The following is a 19,978-nucleotide window of genomic DNA, read 5'->3' on the forward strand; positions in this document are numbered from 1 at the left end:
CATGTGTAGCTCTCTGCAGGTGGTAATGGAAATCTTCTGGACCAAAGAGTGCTGGGAGTGCTCTGCTCCTCCATTGCCTGCAGCCTGTCAGCCAGCATCAAGAGGAAGATGCATTTCCCTCAGATGCTCCTGATTCTTTTCAGCATGCATGTTCAGTTTGCTGTGGCCTGATTCTTTGTTTTGCTGGGGTTTTTTTTGTTTATTTTTATATGTATATATATTTTTGTGTGTGATGTTGTTTTATTTTGTTTCATTCTTGATTATTCAGACCTACTGATTAGTAGGGAACTAAGAACATCTAAGGGAGGTTCAGGTTGGGTATTAGGAAAAACTTCTCCAAAAGAGTAGTTGGGCACTGGCACAGGCTTGAGGTGTTCAAGAACCATGGAGATGTGGTACTTAGGGACATGGTTAGAGGGTAATATTGGTGGTAGGTGGATGGCTGGACAAGATGATCTTAGGGATCTTTTCCAACCTTTGTGATTCTAAGTTGTTGGTTTTGTCTGTTGCTGTTTTATCTTGTTGTTTTGTTTGTTGTTTTTTAATTTTTAATGCAAAATATATTTGATTGGAGAATGTTAGGCTGGGTCTGACTCCATATATTTGTATTATTTCAAAGAATAATTATTTCTTAAACATTTTGGATTCATATATTTGTTTGTATCTCTTCCTCTTAACACTGATGTTACTCCTACTGTGAGAGTTCAGACAGCATCCTATAGAGTAGGGAGAACTGGGTGCAGCCTGTGTTTTCTGATATGAATGACTTAAAAAAAAAAATGGTGCTGTATCAGCACACAACTGTGGTGACCTGCTAAAGCAGGGCACCATGGTTATTGCATTTATTTCTACAGCATCTTAAAATAGGCCTTAACTAACAGGCTGTCTCTCATCTGACGGGAGGGCAAATGTGCTGTTAGAACAGAAAAGATGAGAAAAGGAGGTGACATCCTGAGTCTCCCCAGTGCTGTGGGTTTTTCCTGCCCTGAACACCAGCTTCTATTTTAGTTACTCAGGTTATTGCTTCCCTGCTCTCTTCTCTCATCCTGTACCAGACAGTCAGTTGTCTCTGAGATATCTCTTCGCATGTTTTCTTCAAAACTCCTGCTAATGTCAATGATATAATCTTACTATTTTCTGTTTAGCTCTATAAAACTGGGAAGAGAAAGATTATTTCTCCCTTATGCTCTGTCTTGGAGGGATAACTGGAGCCAAGATCAAACCTTGGCCATCAAATGGTGTTTCCCTGTCCATCTTGGCTGAGCATCCATTGTCACCTCTGGTCAATGGAGCTTTATTTGGCCAAGTAATATCTCAGTTGTGAGAAAGAAGCAAGTAAAGATGAAAATGCACCTGAAGTCGGTTCTAGGTTGAGCAAGAGGGAGGTGCCATTTGGGGCCTGCATCTGCTGCTGTGAAGCGCTGCTGTTGTGCTGGTAGCAGGACAACAGGCAGGCCTGGGATATCTTGCTTGCTGTAATCTTCCTTCTGTCAAATGCAGTAGCCAGGGTAGTTTTAGCATAGCTTGCAACATGAACAAGCATTTTTTTTGTGATGTTGTGGTCATTGTGTCCTGCTGTCTTGATGTTCATTGTAGCCCAGCGCAGCCTAACGATGCATAGGTCCCTGCTTGCTGCTCCCTAGCAAGGTATTTTCCTCCTCCTCTCCTCTATAAAATGGCTGCAGAACTGAGCAGGTGGGAGCGGTGGCTTACTATGTGTGGGTCTGAATTCTCTGCTAGGTAGAGTTGTATTTTACCACTTGGCACATGCAGAGCACTAGAAAGGGGTTGTTAGCACTTTATAGCCTGCTTCCATTTAATTCATGTGAAATTATAGGCCCTGTCGCATTAACAAAATCAATGAGAAGGATTAGTATCTGCTGCTCAGTTGCCTGTTTCTGAGATCAGGAACAACTGGATGATGCGGTGGCTTAGAGGTAGATATTGTCTTGTACCATTCAACCAGCTAGGCAGCATCTAGTTTCTCAAAGATGCATAGCTTGAAGGAGTTTCTGAGGAAAGCTAGATCTTCAGCTCTGCTAGAGCCTTTAACAGCTACTTTTTTCTTCTTTCTTTTAATCCTCTTATTGTTACAGCTCTTGCTATGAAGTCATGTTGCAATAAGAATGTGAAGCTGAAAGTGTAGCGTTGCAAGGAGGAAGAGATAATCCTTTTGCTGTCAACTGCTTAAATGTGAAGAGCAAAACGAACACAAGCTTAGTGAATTAGTTTGGTATTGTTCTCCACATACTTTTTGTGATCTTTTAAAATCCTTTTAATTATCTTTTTTAATGCTTTTTGATAGCGGTGAACATCCTTGTTGGCTCTTCATCTCTTAGGTGCATAAAATGTGATGCACCCTCTGAGAGGTCTCTGTTTAACACTACAAGCATATTAGGTCAGTAAAAACCATTGTGTGGCACTACAGTTGGGCTGCATTTAAGCCTACCATGTGTTCTCACATATTATACCTGGTAGTAAATGCTGGTGCTTCAATCATTTCAATCAAGTTTGTTCGAATAGTGTGCTATTTTTAGATTCATACAGAGTAATTACATGGCGCACAGCAACAGCTATGTTTGGGTTCATGTAATGATAACTGAGGTATTGATTTTCTCAGTAGAGAAGTCAGCATAAGATTAATCATCAAGAGTGTAAGACTGCCTGAGAGAGATTGATTTGATGGTGTGCAACTGAAAAGCATTCAGATGAGCACGGGTGTCAGCCATGGAACTCAAAAAGCTCATGGCTTCATTAGACACTCAGTGACCTGGAAGTGTGTTAATTCAAGTGGAGTAAATGACTTCGGGGTTGTTGTTGTGTAGGTGTTTGTGTGTGGTGTTTGTTTTATTCTGTTTGGTTGTTGCTGTGCGGGTGTGTTTGCAATTCAGTTCTAGGTACAGTTCTTGTCTTTCTAGGCCTGAAGCATGTATGCAGAGGGAACGATATTCCTAGTATATTGCAAAGTTTCAGGAATATATTCCAAAATAGGTCATTTTACTTGCTATTTCTGTAGGAATCTCATTAAAACAAACAGTCTTTGACAGTCTCTTGGGTATTAATTGCTCTTCCACTCATAAGAGCGAGAAGCAGAAGTGATGGGAAGAGCTGAGGTAGACTGTGCCTGTTGCTGCCCTCACTACAGAAAAGAGGAGGGCTTAGACCTCTGAAGACAAAACCAATCCTGTGCAAGGGACTGAAAAAGGTGTTGATTTTTTTTGGGGGGGGGGAAAAAACACCCCACAACAGTTGCCCTATCTGGAGCACTGCATCCAGACCTGGGGCCCTCAGTACGGGAAAGATGCAGAGCTCTTGGAACGAGTTCAGAGGAGGGCCACCAAGATGATCAGAGGGCTGGAGCACCTCTCCTATGAAGAAAGTTTGAGGGAACTGGGCTTGTTCAGCTTGGAGAAGAGAAGGCTTCGGGTAGACCTCATTGTGGCCTTCCAATACTTGAAGGGAGCGTATAAACAGGAGGAGGAACAATTGTTTACGAGGGTGGATAGTGACAGGAGAAGGGGGAATGGTTTTAAGCTGAGACAGGGGAGATTTAAGTTAGATATTAGGAGGAAGTTTTTCACACAGAGGGTGGTGACGCACTGGAACAGGTTGCCCAAGGAGGTTGTGGATGCCCCGTCCCTGGAGGCGTTCAAGGCCAGGCTGGATGTGGCTCTGGGCAGCCTGGTCTAGTGGTTGGCGACCCTGCACTTAGCAGGGAGGTTGAAACTCGATGATCTTTGAGGTCCTTTTCAACCCAGGCCATTCTATGATTCTATGATATAGAATCATAGAATTAGCTAGGTTGGAAAAGACCTGCAAGATCACCTAGTCCAACCATCCACCTACCACCAATAACCCCACTAAACCAGGTCTCCCAACACTGTATCTAAAAGTTTCTTGAACATCTCCAGGGACGGTGACTCCACCACCTCCCTGGGCAGCCCGTTCCAGCGTCTGACCACTCTTTCATAAAAGTAGTATTTCCTAATGTCCAGCCTAAATCTCCCCTGGCGCAACTTGAAGCCATTCCCCCTCGTCCTGTCACTAGTTACAAGAGAGAAGAGGCCGACCCCCAGCTCACTACAACCTCCCTTCAGGTAGTTATAGAGAGTGATGAGGTCTCCCCGAGCCTCCTCTTCTCCAGACTGAACAATCCCAGCTCCCTCAGCTGCTCCTCGTAAGGCCTGTGCTCCAGACCCCTCACCAGCTTTGTTGCCCTCCTCTGAACATGCTCCAGGGCCTCAATGTCTTTTTTGCTGTGAGGGGCCCAAAACTGGACACAGTACTCAAGGTGGGGCCTCAGCAGTGCTGAGTACAGAGGGACAATGACTTCCCTACTCCTACTGGCAACACTATTTCTGATACAAGCCAGGATGCCATTGGCCTTCTTGGCCACCTGGGCACACTGCTGGCTCATGCTCAGCCGAGCGTCGACTAATACCCCTAGGTCCGTTTCCTCCATACAACTTTCGAGCCACTCTGCCCCAAGCCTGTAGCGTTGCCTGGGGTTGTTGCGGCCAAAGTGCAGGACCCGGCACTTGGTCTTGTTGAACCTCATCCCACTGGCTTCAGCCCAGAGATCCAGCCTGTCCAGATCTCTCTTTAGGGCCTTGCTACCCCCAGGCAGATCAACACTTCCTGCCAGCTTGGTGTCGTCTGCAAACTTACTGAGGGTGCTCTCAATGCCCTCATCCAGGTCATCAATAAAGATCTTGAAGAGGACAGGCACCAGCACCGACCCCTGGGGAACACCACTCGTGACCAGTCGCCAGCTGGATTTAACTCCATTCACCACCACTCTCTGGGCCCAGCCCTCCAGCCAGCTCCTTACCCTGCAAAGGGTGTACCTGTCCAAGCCACAGGCTGCCAGTTTCTCCAGGAGAATACTGTGGGAGACAGTGTCAAAGTGTCAAAATATGATTCTATGAACAGTTGATGTCTTCTTCATCAGCTGTTTTGAGACCTGTCAAAATGCTCTGCCTTTGGTCTTTTCTGAAATGCTGCTTTCTGTGTTAGTGTGTTTGCAGCAATTGCAAAAATACATAGCTGGAGCGTGGGGTGAGTACTTTGGAAAAGGCTTTCAGGTGATGACATAACTGAAGAAGATATTTGTATTTCCTCAGGGAAATATGTTGTTCACTTAAATTGCTTGCTATTTAAGGCCTGAAATTACTTACTATGGAGCGTGGAGTATGCATCTTGTACTTGAAGGAGTTCACTACTTATGCTGTATGTGATGAGTTGTTAGATGTAGGTACATTCAGTCTTGCGTGGCTCTTCTGGCTCATTTAATTCTTTGAATAGTAAGTAAGTGGCTTGTAGCTACATAACTCCAAACACACCCAAAGATCCTCTCAGTGAGCTCTACTTTCTTACTTGCCATATGGAATATGTCAACCAAATCCCACTAGGCAGATGCAGGACATGCTATGTAAATATGAGTTTATCCTCTTTTTGTTGATATGGTATAACCTAATCAGTATAAGGCAACAGCCATCGTAGTTGGCACGTTGCTCTGTGTTCTGTATGTTGCTACAACCAGTGGCAGCTTGTTCCAGGGTGATCAGAGGTGTTAAAATGTTCTGAATAAGTATTTTAGGGTCATAGATGCGTTCTTCTTTCAGGTATTGCTAGGGAATAGGAAATAACACAAGGGCTGTATTAATAGTGTTGATATTTTTGAGCTGGTTCGCAGAGCTTTACAATCTGACTAAAGAACTTGGTAATATAAACTTATTTTTACAAAAATACTCCATTTTGAAGGTAAGATGTAGATGCTGTATTTTTCATTTACAGAAATTAAGTCTTCCCTTTTTCTTGAAGTGGAGAGGGGGGAGATTGAGTTGATTTGAATTGTTGCTGCCACTCACCAGTCCATAGAGGCACAAAGCTAGTCACTGGATTTAATGACCTTTTTCTTTCTTTCTTTTTTTAAACAAACATAAACAGGTCTTTGCTTTCAGGTATTATTTACCAGAACTGGCCAGAATCAAAATGGTTTCTTCTTGAAAAATGCTGATACAGTGAAGCTAGGGTTGCTCGGGCTAAAACTTAAAACAACATATTTTAACGATACCAGCCTACCTCTGTCCCATGTCCCCACCACCACCCATGCAGCCCCACGGTAACAGAATGACGCAGGATGAGGCACACAATGCTGGGGCCACTTGTGTTCACTTGGACCTGTGCACAGCTGCAGTCTGTGCTAAAGCCCACTTGTGTTCATGTGCTATCAGCGCTGCCTTTACACTGCTTGTGCAACATGTGGAAGAAATAAAGCTTTTTTATCTGCTCTAGTAAGTGTATTTAATAGCCCTGCATGGAAAAATTCATTTTCATGTCTTGAAATAATTGCAAAACTCTAGTGTTTGCCTGTTTGTCCTCAAGCTAATGTCCTGGTGCTGTGATGGAGTAAGCGTTGTGGTGGTTTTTGTTTTTTTGGCAGCAGGGTGGGAGCAGTATCATATTTTCGTGGTTTGTTTTGGTTTTGTGGTGAGTGGTTTTCTTTTGGTTGGTTGCTTTCTTTTTTTTACTGCTGTCTTTCACTGGGAAAAGAAAGGGGAAAAAAATAAAGTGGAAAAAAAAAATCAAGTCAAAAGCCCGTGGATTAGGCACGTACCTAGAATTGTGAGCTTTTAAGGGCAAGTGCAGAAACTGCTTACATTAATGGTGTCTCTGGTGTGTGAGATTGTCAGTAGGAGGACTGAGCTAGCTGTTCTTTTGAGAGCCATTCTTCTTGAGAGCACAAGTGAATAGCGGTCACGGTGCTGCAGTAGAGTGGGCTCTTAGGCTGCAGAGAACAGCTGCAAGCATGGAATTGGTACAGATCTATAGTGCTGTCTCTGAACGGGCAGCAAAACTGTTTCCCTGTATTTTCTGTGCAGTGCAAAGATGGAAGGCATGATAGGAATTCACCCTCCACTTTTCTTCCTTACCTTCCTCCTGCTTGAGAGAGACTCTCATGAGAAGTAGTAAATACTTGCGGACATTGAAAAAGTAACTGGTTATAACACAGTCTGGCTTGTATTTGAAGGAAAATCTTGCACAGCTCTTGAAAAAGTATTAACAGTGATTTAAAAAAAAAATTATTTTTTTGAAAAAACAACACAACACTCTGCATCTGACTGTTAATAGGGACTGGCACTTACTCATTGCTGAATAGCAGAATTAATTTAAAAGATCATGAAGAGCTGGGTATAGAGGAATTATTATCATGACAGTTCACTTACGGTACCCAAATGGATGCTGTTCCTTTTGTGTTGCATTGGCAGTAAAAGAGAATGAGCCATTGTTGCTACATTTAACACTTGTACATTTTTATTTAGTTAAATCAGCCATTGTACACATTGCAGCTATGTATTGTTAGTGTTGTATTTTTTTTTTAATTTTTAACTAATACATGCCCTCATAGATATATTCAATTAGTGTTATCACCATGGGAACAAGATGCTGATTCATCAACTTAAAATTCACTTCTTCTCACAGTATTCAAGTTCTTTGATAACACAGCAAAAAAAATCAAAATAAGAGGTGAATAACCATTATGTTGTTACACAGAACATCATCTGCACCGCAAATAACACAACAGAAATGCATTTCTTTAGAGCCCCATTCTTGAAGATCATCCTGTGCTTTGACAATAAGAAAGCCATTGATGTATTATGAAATGTTTCATCAAGGGTCTCATTCATTTTGGCTGCCAAAACACTTTTGCCTGCCTGCCTGCCAAAAGAAGTGTTAGCATGGCACCTTGGGTTGCTTTGCCTGCAGGAAGCCTGAGCTCCCAAGACGTGTTCATGCTTTTGGCATCATTACTTTAATGAGACGTGCCCATCCTTGTTCTGAGCACTGAGTGAGTCATAAACTCCAATAAACTATAATTGTAGAAGGCCAGGTAAGCTTGGAAAAAGCATTACTCATTGAGGAGAGGATTTGTTTTTAATCTGTTCTTGAGTGTGCTATTAAAAAAATCAAACAGCTGTTTAAAAACCCTTAGTGTGTTTGCATGTGTAATATATTCTGAAATGCTGTGGAGTGCTCACCTCTAAATATTACGGTATAGAATACCAAAAATGTCAGATCTTTATGTTCCCTTTTGAAAAATAAAAGTGCATACATGCTATCATGATTTTCAGAGGGTTGATTTAGAAATATATATATCATATATAGAGAGGTAACAAAATATGAACGGAAACTGGCTTTCAAGGATAGTGAGCACTTTCTCTTTAAAAAACGCTTGATTGGAAGATAAAAACTGCTCGCTCAGTGCTTAGAGGGCTATTGTAGGTTGACATGATTACAGGAGGGTTTGGTTTTGACCTTCAAATGCCACATGCATGTATCAGATAAGAGGCAATCTTGATTAAAACATGGTGAATTAAGTATTCTTTTCGTATAATGTTTAAGGTTTTCTCCCATAGTTATCTACAGTGCAGTGGCCAGCAGGACAGTGTGATTTGCTAAAGCAGTGATGAAAAGAGGAAACTACTGTAGTTATAATTGTTTAATACACCCTGCCACATGTCCAGATCTAAAAGATTTTAATACCATATGCAAATGTGCCATAGATATAGCTGCTAGCAAGTTGGTTACCTAACTGGATATTTTCAATGATTTTTTTTCTTTTCTGGAAATCTTGAAGTGGCTGTCCAAAGGTCTTAAAAGTACTGATGGCCACAGTCAGCTCTTACTTCATGAGAACAGCTGAGTTTCCAGGTTTTCAGCCTGACTCTTAGAGCCTTTAACTATAACAATAGATCCCTAAACTGGAAGTCTTATGGATGCAGTGTTTCTGCAGTGCTTCCTCCTCAGTCAGTCTGTGTTTGCAGTTGATCGTATTAATGTTATTTTATTTACTGTTGTTCACCAGTGTCAACAAACCTTGTAATCCACGATGCTAATGGTATTCATAGGCAGTGTGTTTTCTGCAGTCTTCTAAGTAAGTCCAAATACTCTTGCTATATACAGTTTACATGTTAACTCCCTTTTTTTCACGATGCCTGTACATAGTCACTTGAAGAGGCCTGTAGATGAAGTTTGCTTGACAAATGCAGTTCCATGAAGCTAGTGCAGAAGCAAAGGACCAGCAAAAAGTGGCGATGCTGACAAGGTCCCAGTACAGCACAAAGACGACAATTCGGTGGATAAATCATCCTGAATGAAGGATGCTATCTTTGGTCACAAATTAGCTTACAGGGTAAAAAATAACAAAAACCCAAAATCAAATACAGGGGAAAGAATGAATTCATTGCATCTGCACAAGTAGAAATGGCAGTGTCTTCCAGTGATTATGTAGGTCATAATGTGTACACCTAGAAAAGATGAATGCTGCACACTGGATGGACATGTTGTTGTTGAGGGGTGACAGCTTCTTATTTTGCATCCTGTTTCCAGTCCTCTTTGCAGAAGTGTCTAAGAAGCTGCTGGAGGTCATGTTGGAGGTCATCGTGTGGTAGTGCTTCTGGTGTGTCATCCAGCTCTTCTATGTGAACATGTTTTCCGTACCGATCCTTCATCACAGTCCTCTTCTGTGTGCTGGCTTTACTCAGTGTTGTCCTAAAGCGAGAGAATGAGAAAGCATTCATAGCCTACAGTTTCTGAAGGCTTTAAAGCATGCTCCTTTACAGCTGGACACTTAAGGGTTTTTTTTTGCTTAAAAGTGAAATGAGAATAATTGCAGCTGGCAGTTTAAACTAAGGTTAGGTGTTCCTTATTCATTCTGAATACAACACACACCACAGCTTTAACTGGCTTTCATAATGTGAGCAGTTCATCTCTTCATGCTTATTAAGCATATGGTTTTAGATGCTTAGCAAAAATGTGCTGTAACACAGGGACATGCAACACAGGAAATTCACACAGGACCTCCCTCCTTGCTGTATTTAACTTCAACATACAAAATTGTTCTGTACTTAAGGTTCCTTCACAGTATTTTCAGCTTCTTAACCTAATAGCTTCTTGAATGCTTACTTCTGTGCAAATCTTCCTTAAGACAGTGAAACTGTATTTGTGGCAATCTAGTGACCTACACTCTTTCATTGTTTACTCTCTCACCCCACTGGAACTATCTTTGCTCTCCTAGTCAGAACCATAAATGTCACTGAGCCTCTTCCAGATCTAGGCAAATGCATGGAGTCAGCACCAGACAGCTGAGGTCTCTGTTAGGCTTCACCAGCAGCCTACTTTTTGGTCAGAGTCCTTGAGAGAGGACCATGGGAAGCCAAGCACTCTTGCCAAGCCAAGCTTTTTTTTAATCAGACAGCTGATACATCTTAACTGATGTGTGTGAGAAAATAATAAATGTAAGCCAAGTATATACGTATGTTGTTATATATCTTCATTTTTCCTCTAATCAATATCAATAATTTGATAGTTTGATGCCAGTCAACAGGTATGAAAAAATATTTGTGAAGCATCCTTAATTAATGTTGTCAACTGTAAATTGCAGTGCTATTTTCTATCACCTATGAAATCAATTAGGCAGTGATACCCCTTTGAACTGAGTCTAGCTGGGATGGAGGTAACTTTCTTCACAGCAGCCTGCGTGGTGCTGTGTATTGTAACATGGAAGAAGTGAGTGTGGAATGTTTCTCCTGCAAGGTGACCACTGCTCAGAGACTGACTGGACATCAGTCTGCTTGTGAGAGGTAGTGAATGCATCGCTTGGTTGTTCTTCTCTCCTTCCTTCACTTATTATTGTCTTTATTTGAGGTGTCCTGTGGAGAGCAGGTAAAGCAGGCAGTTGAGCTGTGCTTAGCTGCTAGCCCGCTACATCCTTTTTTATTGAGTCCTTTCAACTATTTGCAGGCCTTCCCAGTGCACACTTCCCTCCCTGTAACAGAATGTTAGTAATAATGTTTAGTAGCTTTGCAAATAAATTGTCACGTACTGCCAGTGGCTTCACTTCAGCCACTCACTTAAATCCACTTATGTTCAGAGTGAGTTTGTTAATTTTTTTTCTGGTAGCAGTTCCCTGCCATGCCAAGCCAAACCTTTTAATAATTGATCCATCCTCTCTCATGATCTCCTTCTCTACTAACGCAGGAAGCTGGACTTTGATTTGGTTGCCTGTATAGCTCAAAGCCTCAAATTAAAACATAAACTTCCAATTAAAACATAAGGACAGAAATCTAGGACAGAAAATAATTGTTCTTCATGCTTGAGTGCTTCATACAAATGAATCTGATTGGTGAGTTCCACACAACTCTTCCTCAAAAACTGGTAACAATTTCTTGTGTAGGATAGTTTCGTTGTGCTGAGAATTTTACTGAAGTATGTCTTGGTGCTTTTTTTTCCAAGTTTGAAAATATTCAAATCAGGGCCTTGGAGCACCACATCATCCTTAAATGTGCTTACAACAACTGACACAGCAAGCCTTTTCCTGTCACAGGCAGTACTCATTCTTTTATATGCTTTCCAGCTGTCAACCTGAGCTGCCTGCTCTGAGAGCTAGCAGTAAATAGACAGGCATGCATAGAAATAGATGGGGGGATGCTTTTGAAATGAAAGAAGCAGGGAATGGAGCCCTGCAAGTTTTTTTCACCAAGTAGCTTCTGTTACTAATACTTCATAGAAAATAAAACAAAAAAATTAAAAAGGCAGCATTTTTATTTCTCTTTGGCTGGATATGTGTTTTTCTGCTTTGCTTTTTGTTTTAACTAGAAAGCTAAACTCGTAGCTGGAAGGTGGGGCAAAGAAGTGTTCTTTCCAAAGCCTTTTTTTTTTTTTTTTTTTTTTTTTTTTGAACCTCTATCACTGTATGTAACTGTTTTTGCTGACTGTTTTGGGGCTCTAAGCAGCCTGATCCAGTGGGTGGCAACTCTGCCTGTAGGTGTGAAAGAGGAGCTGGCTGCTGGGCCTACATTCGTAATGGGAAATTTGGTCTCTAGGTGTAACAGCTTTTGGCTCTTGCTGTCTTACTGCGCTATTCCTTTTCTATTATTGACATGCCTAAACTGATCAGAAAAAGTACAAAAAGAGAAAAGGTGCTAATTAGCATGGTAGCAATTTCTTCATGTGCAAAAGAAGTTTATCCAGAGAGTAGAATTAACTGTATCAATTACTAAAATCAGCTCTATAAGGGGTAATGGGTGAATGAACTTCTTTAAGAGTAACCACACACAAGATTTCTATCAACTTAAATCCTGCATGGATTGCTTTTATTTTTTATTTTTCTGGGAATCTTAAAATGTTTCAGTTAATTCTGTAATGGTAGACTCTTCCCACACATACCCTTTATATATAAATATTTTATAAAATATCTTTTCATAACATGGCCAAGTATAATAACAAAGGCTTATACTTGGTAGTTGACTTTGATACTGCACCAGCAAAACTTTCAGTGAAATGGTCTGGCCCCAGGTATGCTGGGTTTGTAGTTACGTTAGAAAAGTATTCTTACCTCTTCAAAGTCCTCTTTGGCTGACGGAAGATCAGTAGCTAAGCTAGCATCCCCCAGCTGTTTCTCCATTCTCTCTCCTTGCACTACAGTAGTCTTAATGACTTTGCTGACCTTGCGGCCTTCCACTGGCTCAGACTGGAAATTGGAGGCACTGGGTAAAACACCAGGTTCAGACAAAGTCACCTAGAAGGTTAGAAAATTGAATTAGGTTGGATACAATTTTCATAACAGATACTAGCTAGCTAAGCTTTTAGTTCTTCTACCATTGTTTCTTAATCACTGCCATAGAGAACGAGAAATATTTTACTTTCTATATAGTCAGGGTACATTTTATTCCTTTTTTTGTAACTCTGGAAAAGACACTAAGTATGTGCCTGTTCAGATGGCAAGAACAACCCTGAATAATTTGTTCTCTTGAGAAACTTAATGCTAACAGGGTGAAAACTGCTGCTGGAACCTGTACTGGGGTAAAGGTGCCCTCTACCACATCACAGGCTGCCATACTGGCTCTCCTGTTCCAAGGTGACGGGAATTGCACCAAGTAACAAGTGGGCCTCTAGCTGTGAAAAGTTGCTGTATTCACTCAGGTAGCAGTGGTATCAGTCCATGAGTAACACTTGTATAAAGTAAGGAACTCATAGGAGCAACAGACTGGAATTTTAGAGTACCAGATGGAAGTGAAAAAACATGATTTTGTTTGGCAAAATATAAATTTAGTTTATATGGGTACCATAGGATAAGGAATAGTTCTATAGTATGATCAGCTAACTAAAAGAAATGACTTTCTTTTCTGTTACCTTACTCCTAAAGAATTACTAATTCCTAGGGAATTAATTGTGATGATTAATTCTGGTAAGAGAGAACACCAATCATATTCTTAGCTTTTCTAATGATTGTTTGTTAAGTGTGGCTTTCAACTGCCGTTCTACTAACATCAACTCCTACTATTGGCTCCTGCCCCTCTGTCACCACCTTAATTGTGCTAGTATAAGTGTCTGTAGGGCTGCATGGTGATCTAAGGCAGGAGAAGATAAGCTGAGAACCTTTTCAGGTTGTTTTTTTTCTTTTTTGTTAACTACCTGGCCTCGAAACAGTTTGCATAAAAGTAACCCTTTTGTTTAGCATCTTCAAAGCAAAGAATGTATCAGTAACTCAAACCTAATGCAATGGTATAGTTCTTGGGTGGCTTAGTTGCAGAAATCTGGGGAACATCAGATCGTTTAATTGCAATATTCACTAACTTCCTTATTAGAGTAAGAGACATAATAGCAAATATTTTCCATTTATCTATATGTCAACTTGGTACAAAACTGCTTTGAGTTTGAGTCTAGTACTTCTCATAAATCATAGAATTTCTATCCTGACTTGTTTTCAAAGAAAACTGTCCCCTTCCTCCATCCCCTCCTTTTCTCTTTTTTTTTTTTTTTTTTTTTTGAGGCATTCCCATCTGCGAGAGAACTTCTCAAAAAAAATCATCCCAAATTGAATGTTATTGCCATAATTAGAATGTAGCTCTGGACCTGTTGGAGTGTGTCCAGAGGAGGGCCACAAAAATGATCCCAGAGGACAGGCTGAGAAAGCTGTGGCTGTTCAGCCTGGAGAAGAGAAGGCTCTGGGGAGACCTGAGAGTGGCCTTTCAGTATCTGAAGGGGCTGTAAGAAAGAATAGGACAGACTCTTCTAAAGAGTGGTGATAGGACAAAGTGAAATGGCTTCAAACTAAAAGAGGGGAGATTTAAACTGGGTATAAGGAAGAAGTTTTTTACAGTGAGAGTGATGAGGCACTGGCACAGGTTAGGCCCAGAGAGGTGGTAGAAGCCCCATCCCTGGAGACACTCAAGGTCAGGCTGGAGGGAGCTCTGGGCACCTGATGGAGCTGTAGGTGTCCCTGTTCATTGCAGGGGAGTTGAACTAGATGGTCTTTAAAGGTCCCTTCCAACACAAATTCTGTGATTCTAAGTATGCTGTTAGAAGGTGTACTGCACCTTTGTACCATAACAAGCAAAGTAGATCTCACCTCTGACTGTTCACTGTCGCTCTTCAGCACAACTCTTTTTACAACTTTGGAATAGCCATCTCCTTCTTCAACTGTGACAGGTTTTTGTGGTGTTCCTTGCATAATGATGTCTTCTTTCTCTGTGCCATCTGGAGAAACGTATCGCCGGATGATCTTTCTAGTGACCTGAAGGAATAAAATAGAACTTTGTCCCAAAAGAATTAACAGTACTGTTAAAGAATTAACAGTACTGTTAAAGAATTAACAGTAACACATCATTTCTTCTTATTCTCTAAATAGCATTCTCTACTCAAAAGGCATTTTCTCCTACATAGAAAAACCTACATAGGTGGTTCAGTGTTTTTAAGGCTTTGACACACATACTCACAAATACCTATAGTAAAGCAGCACTTTGATGCATTGGCTAGATCTACTTAGTTTACTGCACAGCAAAGCTTCCATAAGCTTACTTCACAAGTGAACTGAAGATACATATACAGTTACAGCAACATGTATTAGAATGACTATAAAACAGTATCGTGTCTTAGAACATTGTTTACAATTGCACAACTGCTAGAGGCCATTTTCAAACCAGTATTTTCAAAAGTATCTTAACACTAAGTAAAAGGCTTCTGAAACTAAGAGGTTAGCAGCTTGGCTATCAAGTACTTGAAACCGGATTTGAAGAGTGACTTGGTCATTATAGTATTATCACCGATAGTACTAACTGCTGCCTGCGCTAGTGAGCTAGAATTAACCAGCTTAAGTGACCTAATCTGATGCTTAAGTTTTCTAGGCGTTGGCAAGCCAAGCAAAGAGGAGCAGAAAAGAATTACGGGGTTGAAGATGAGATAAATCTCTCAGGAGAGTGGCTATGCATCTTTCTGTGGACACCACCCCTTTTGACAAGATGGCATTAAGCGGTTGCGTCCTGCTCTGTCCAACAGCTTATTTCATGTGAAGATCAGACTGTTTGTGTAAGAGGTGAAGGTAATACTTCACAGACTCAGCCAGACCCAGCCAAAAGAACAAAGCTGAAGTACATTCACCCTTGCGGGATGTGCCTGGAAATACTTGTCTGGGGGAAGAGGGAGTGTGGCAGGTCGTTTTATTTTAAAATGATTTCAAACAGCTTCTAGAAACATACTATCCAGCTGAGTGTCTATGACATTCTTTTGGGAGACAACAGAGGAAGTTTGCCATGTCCTAGACCAATTGTTTAAGCACTGAATTGTCAGGTAAGGCAAGGAGAATAGAAGTTCCTATTCCACTTCCATGCTGTGCAAAATTAAGTTTTATAAGCAAGCTCTGAAAATACTTACGAGGCCACTATAGAAATAATTTCTGTGTTCTCTGTGCCATAAAAGCTGAACTGTATGTACAGCTACACAAAGTTGGGAACCTCTTTGGGCATAGCTGAGTGCAGATTTCGAGGGGCTAAAGTCTGAATTTAGGTGACTTGTGGTTCTAGCCTTCCATTAGTTTCATTAATATGAGTATACTTATGCTCTTAGATAAAACTGCTTGGTTTTGTTGTTGTTGCTGTGTTTTTTTATTAAAAGATCAACTTTTTCTCAGAAATTGAGGTCTATATAGATTTAAGTGGAAAAATTAATGAAGTATGTCAAGTTATAAACTATAAAACACAATGATCTTGTAAATCAGAATAAATCTTTACATTTTGGAATCTCTCATGAACAGAACTTCTCTTCTTTGCTTAATTTTTAAAAATCATGCACCTTCACAAAAGAAAATTGGGAATGTATGTGGATTTATTTATCCTTCCTTTTATAGAACAGTAAGAAGGTAGCAAGGGGTGTAACTGGTAATACCTTCTTTACCACTGTGTGGCCATGCTCATCTGTATATTGCTCTTCTGTGACTGTTTCTGGTGGCATTTCAGGCATACTATCGGCCTGTATGACAAAGAACAAACTTTTATGAAGCAATGCCTTAATACAGGTAACTTCCTTAAATAAGCAACTTCAAAATCAGTTAAAATTTTAAAATTTAGAAATATTAGAAATTCTTATTCTGCAAATAAGCATCTAAAAACATGCAAAGAAAAGTTGCACCAGAGTAGTCAGGCAAAAATGTGTTAGTTGATGGATTAGTTAGTTGTGGATTGGGCTGAATAAAGCCTTTGTCTTCCTGCTGAAGTCTTTAATGGCATTTAGAGTTGTGTTAGCAGTATTACTTTGATCCTCTTTTCAAGAGAAGGTATTAGAATGATTTATCTAATGATCATGCATTATTCAGGAGCATTCCAGCTTCAGTTGCAATACCAGCCAAGTGGTTGTCTCAGCATCACTCCTAAAGGTGTTACCATGACCTTAGCCACCACTGGCTTGCACAGTCATTCCACACTGAGTACCTGAATAATCACCCGGCGACGAATGACCCTGGTAGTTACCATCTCGTCCTCATCCGAGCTGGTTTCCAGCTCACCTAACTCCTCTGCTAACTCCTATTGGATGCACGGAAATAGCGCTCTGTTGTATGCAGTATTAGCAGCACTTATAGGCATTGTCTTGTTTTTATCTAAAATCATCTGAAAATTTGTGCTTTTAGGATTTTGGCTTCTTTAATCTGTGAAACTTACACACAGGAACTGGAGGGAAGCTTTGCCACTTAACTATAAGATAGCTATTGAAAAGAGAAGGATGAATTTCTATGGTACTAATTCTGTAAGGCTGTCTTAGTAGTTTTGGTGCTCTTAAGGTTGCCAGAGACGAGCCTGAAATATGTTGCATGACATGGCTGAGTTGAACTAGACTGCGTTACTACCACCGCCTTTGGAATGCATGTGTATTGCATACAGATTCTGTATTGCGCAGCAAATCATATGAAAGACTTTTAATCCTTCATCCTTAGAAGAGCATAGCACAGCATATGGACAGTAAGACTGAACAGTTCTAATTAGAAGAGAATATATAAACAGTTCTGGCACCAGAGAGATCAACAAAAATTAGTTGCAAGTCCTGCACAGGAAAAAATTCAGAATTTAAATGAAGAGATCAGAATAGAAAGAGAACTGAAAAGAAATACTTGGGAAGCATCAAAAATATAAAAGCATAAGTGAGAAAATAAATAAGAAGGTGCTAGAGGCAATGTAGATTTGGGGGAGGTGAAGATTACTGTAGTGAATAAGTAGTATATTATGGTTGAGGGCGGCCTTTCCTACAGATACCTGAAGCTGAGAAGTAATATAATTTCCCCACTGAAAGCCATACAGCTGCTCTCCTTTATTCCTTCTGGACTTCCCCTAACCAAATACGTAAGAATGTTCCGTCTTCTGCCACAGCCAAATTACCTACCTCATGTACTTTTGGTTTTTCTCTTTCATCCTCTTTCTCTTTACTGCTTGCATGCTACGTAAACAGCACTCTCAAGGTCTTTTCTTCCAGTGAATCTTAAGTCTTCTGTAACGTACATCCTGCTGCCATATATTTTTTTTCCATCTCACTAAGTTTACAATACTTTTCATGAGTTTCTTCACAATGCTCCTGTCTTTCTTAAGCTCTCAACATTATTACTTTATCTCTTGCTACATATACTTTTCAGCTTTCACTTCTACATGGTTTTTGTCTGCATCTGTTACATACATCATGTAATTCTTTCTCATGTGCATGGGCATAACTGCCCATACATACCTCTATACAAATGATAAAAGCTAGTTCTCATACCCAGAGAGGAAAAGGAAATGGCTTAACTGTACATAGATTAATATTAAGATAATAAAACTTGTGCTTCTGTGTCAATTACATGGAGGAAAAGTTGATATTTACCTTTTCTAAAGATTCCTCCTCAGAGCCACTTCCAAGCTTTTCTGGTTGTTCATCAGTTGACTCCACTATCACTAGACTAGTTCTCCTTGGAGAGAGGTCATCCTGATGGAGATGGAGCTCGTCAGGCTCTTGGATGATGGGAGAACCACCTCCTTGAGCAGATGATGGGGGCTGTGGGGATGTTTTTTCTCTCTCTTCAGTTGTTGCACTGGAGCGTGCAGATGTTTCACTTGCTGCAGACGGCTCTGTTCCTGGAGTTGTGACACTGTGAATTAAAGGTTTGAGGAAAATAACTGCAGTGCAGTCCTTTCCAACTTCCATAAATGAACATCTATGCACTGATTTAATACTGTTATGCTATCTAGCAAAGACTAGAAATAAGAGATACTCTTCGACAGTAAGTACAGACTACATACATGAAAACAATGTACATGCAGTATTTTTCTGTTGCATATACATGAATTGTGTCTTCGGATATTAATTTAACTGATCTGATCGTGTTTTATCACATAACCTTTGTCCAACTCTGCTGCCAGGGTGACCCTACTTTTAATTTATCCAGACTGTGCAAATATTAACTGTTTCACTGCCTAGAATAATCTTTTGAGGCTGACTTCTCCCTTTTCATGTACACTGGAAAAAAGAAAAAACCCAACTATATAAAAACTAGTGGAATTACAGCCTGAAATATAGCGAGCCTGCAAAATTACATCTTTGATTTTTTTTTTTTAATTCTTAGAAAACATGTAGCTACTAGCAATTTGTTTTTCCCTTAACTGAGGAAACTGCTATATCTTAGTAAGTCCAGATTCCCTTTTCCATAACCAATGCTATAACTCATGAATAGATAACAATAACAGAATAACTTGGATGTGTATGTGTTATTTTTTCCATAAGTTGGGCTTTAACAATCTATTGTAATCCCTCAACTGTTGCTCTCCAAAAGTTTTGTGTTCCAAAGAAAGAAAAGATTTCATTGTAGCACAAGCTAAACAGCACTGATCCAGCCTTTTTTCCCCATTTATTGGGCTATATGCATTACTGCAGAATTCTTTTTCTAATAATAAAAGCTTTCTCTATTTAAAAAGCTGTTCCTTGTACGCTATTTATATCCAGCCCATTTTTCCTTCTAGTTTGACGTGAAGTGTAGAAATTTTTCTGTCATTGCTACTTTCATTTTAGTGTTGGTTATCTTGTCTCAAAATATTTTGTCTTTGGAAATAACAGTAACTTTAAGGAATCCTTGCTCTGAACACACAATACAAAGAAACAATTAATATTTCTACCAGCTGTCAGTACTTGCAGTTAAGTCTTCCCTAGCTTTTCTGCCATCTGTGATAGCTGCATATCCACATGAAAGCTAACTGCTCTCAGGAAAATCACTTTGGAAGGGGATCTTTTATTTTGCTAGCCCTTGTTAGTCCATGAATACCTGAATCAACCCTGTAGTGTTGTCACTGTGAACACAAGATGAGTTACAATGGGAAGAAAGAAACTTTTTCAGGTTCCCTTCCAAATGAAACCAACTTCGCTGACAAAGCTGATTCGGGATTGAAAGCTGTTTCATAGGTCGTCTAAGTCTATGCTTTATTATGTGTTGTTCCTTTAAGTACTTCTGTCTATATAAAGCCCTCCTTCTGTTCCTTTAGCCATCTGAGATTGACAGATTGACTTTTAATCTAGTTGTTATTAAGTAATTTGGGGTTTTGCAAGTAATGATTAAGTTGGCAAAATTCTTGCCTCAGCTGAAAAACAACATCCTGAAGTTGAAGAAAGGATCCTCTAATGTTAATTA

At 40.2% G+C, this 19,978-nt stretch overlaps 1 protein-coding gene across 7 annotated transcripts in view; it reads right to left on the reverse strand.

Moving 5' to 3' along the window:
• ANK2 (ankyrin 2) overlaps positions 7,296 to 19,978 on the reverse strand; it is a 347,429-nt gene continuing 334,746 nt past the window's right edge. For all 7 annotated transcript variants that reach the window (XM_021394060.1, XM_021394064.1, XM_021394059.1 and 4 more), the window contains 6 exons: positions 18,184 to 18,448; positions 16,770 to 16,862; positions 16,228 to 16,311; positions 14,417 to 14,581; positions 12,401 to 12,583; positions 7,296 to 9,555 (listed from right to left, as the gene is read on the reverse strand). In XM_021394060.1, coding sequence (XP_021249735.1) covers positions 9,541 to 9,555; positions 12,401 to 12,583; positions 14,417 to 14,581; positions 16,228 to 16,311; positions 16,770 to 16,862; positions 18,184 to 18,448 — 805 coding nt within the window. In that variant the 3' untranslated portion in view covers positions 7,296 to 9,540. The remainder of the gene's footprint in view (positions 9,556 to 12,400; positions 12,584 to 14,416; positions 14,582 to 16,227; positions 16,312 to 16,769; positions 16,863 to 18,183; positions 18,449 to 19,978) is intronic.

This window comes from Numida meleagris, chromosome 4 (assembly GCF_002078875.1).
Source record: "Numida meleagris isolate 19003 breed g44 Domestic line chromosome 4, NumMel1.0, whole genome shotgun sequence".
Classification (NCBI taxonomy): domain Eukaryota; kingdom Metazoa; phylum Chordata; class Aves; order Galliformes; family Numididae; genus Numida; species Numida meleagris.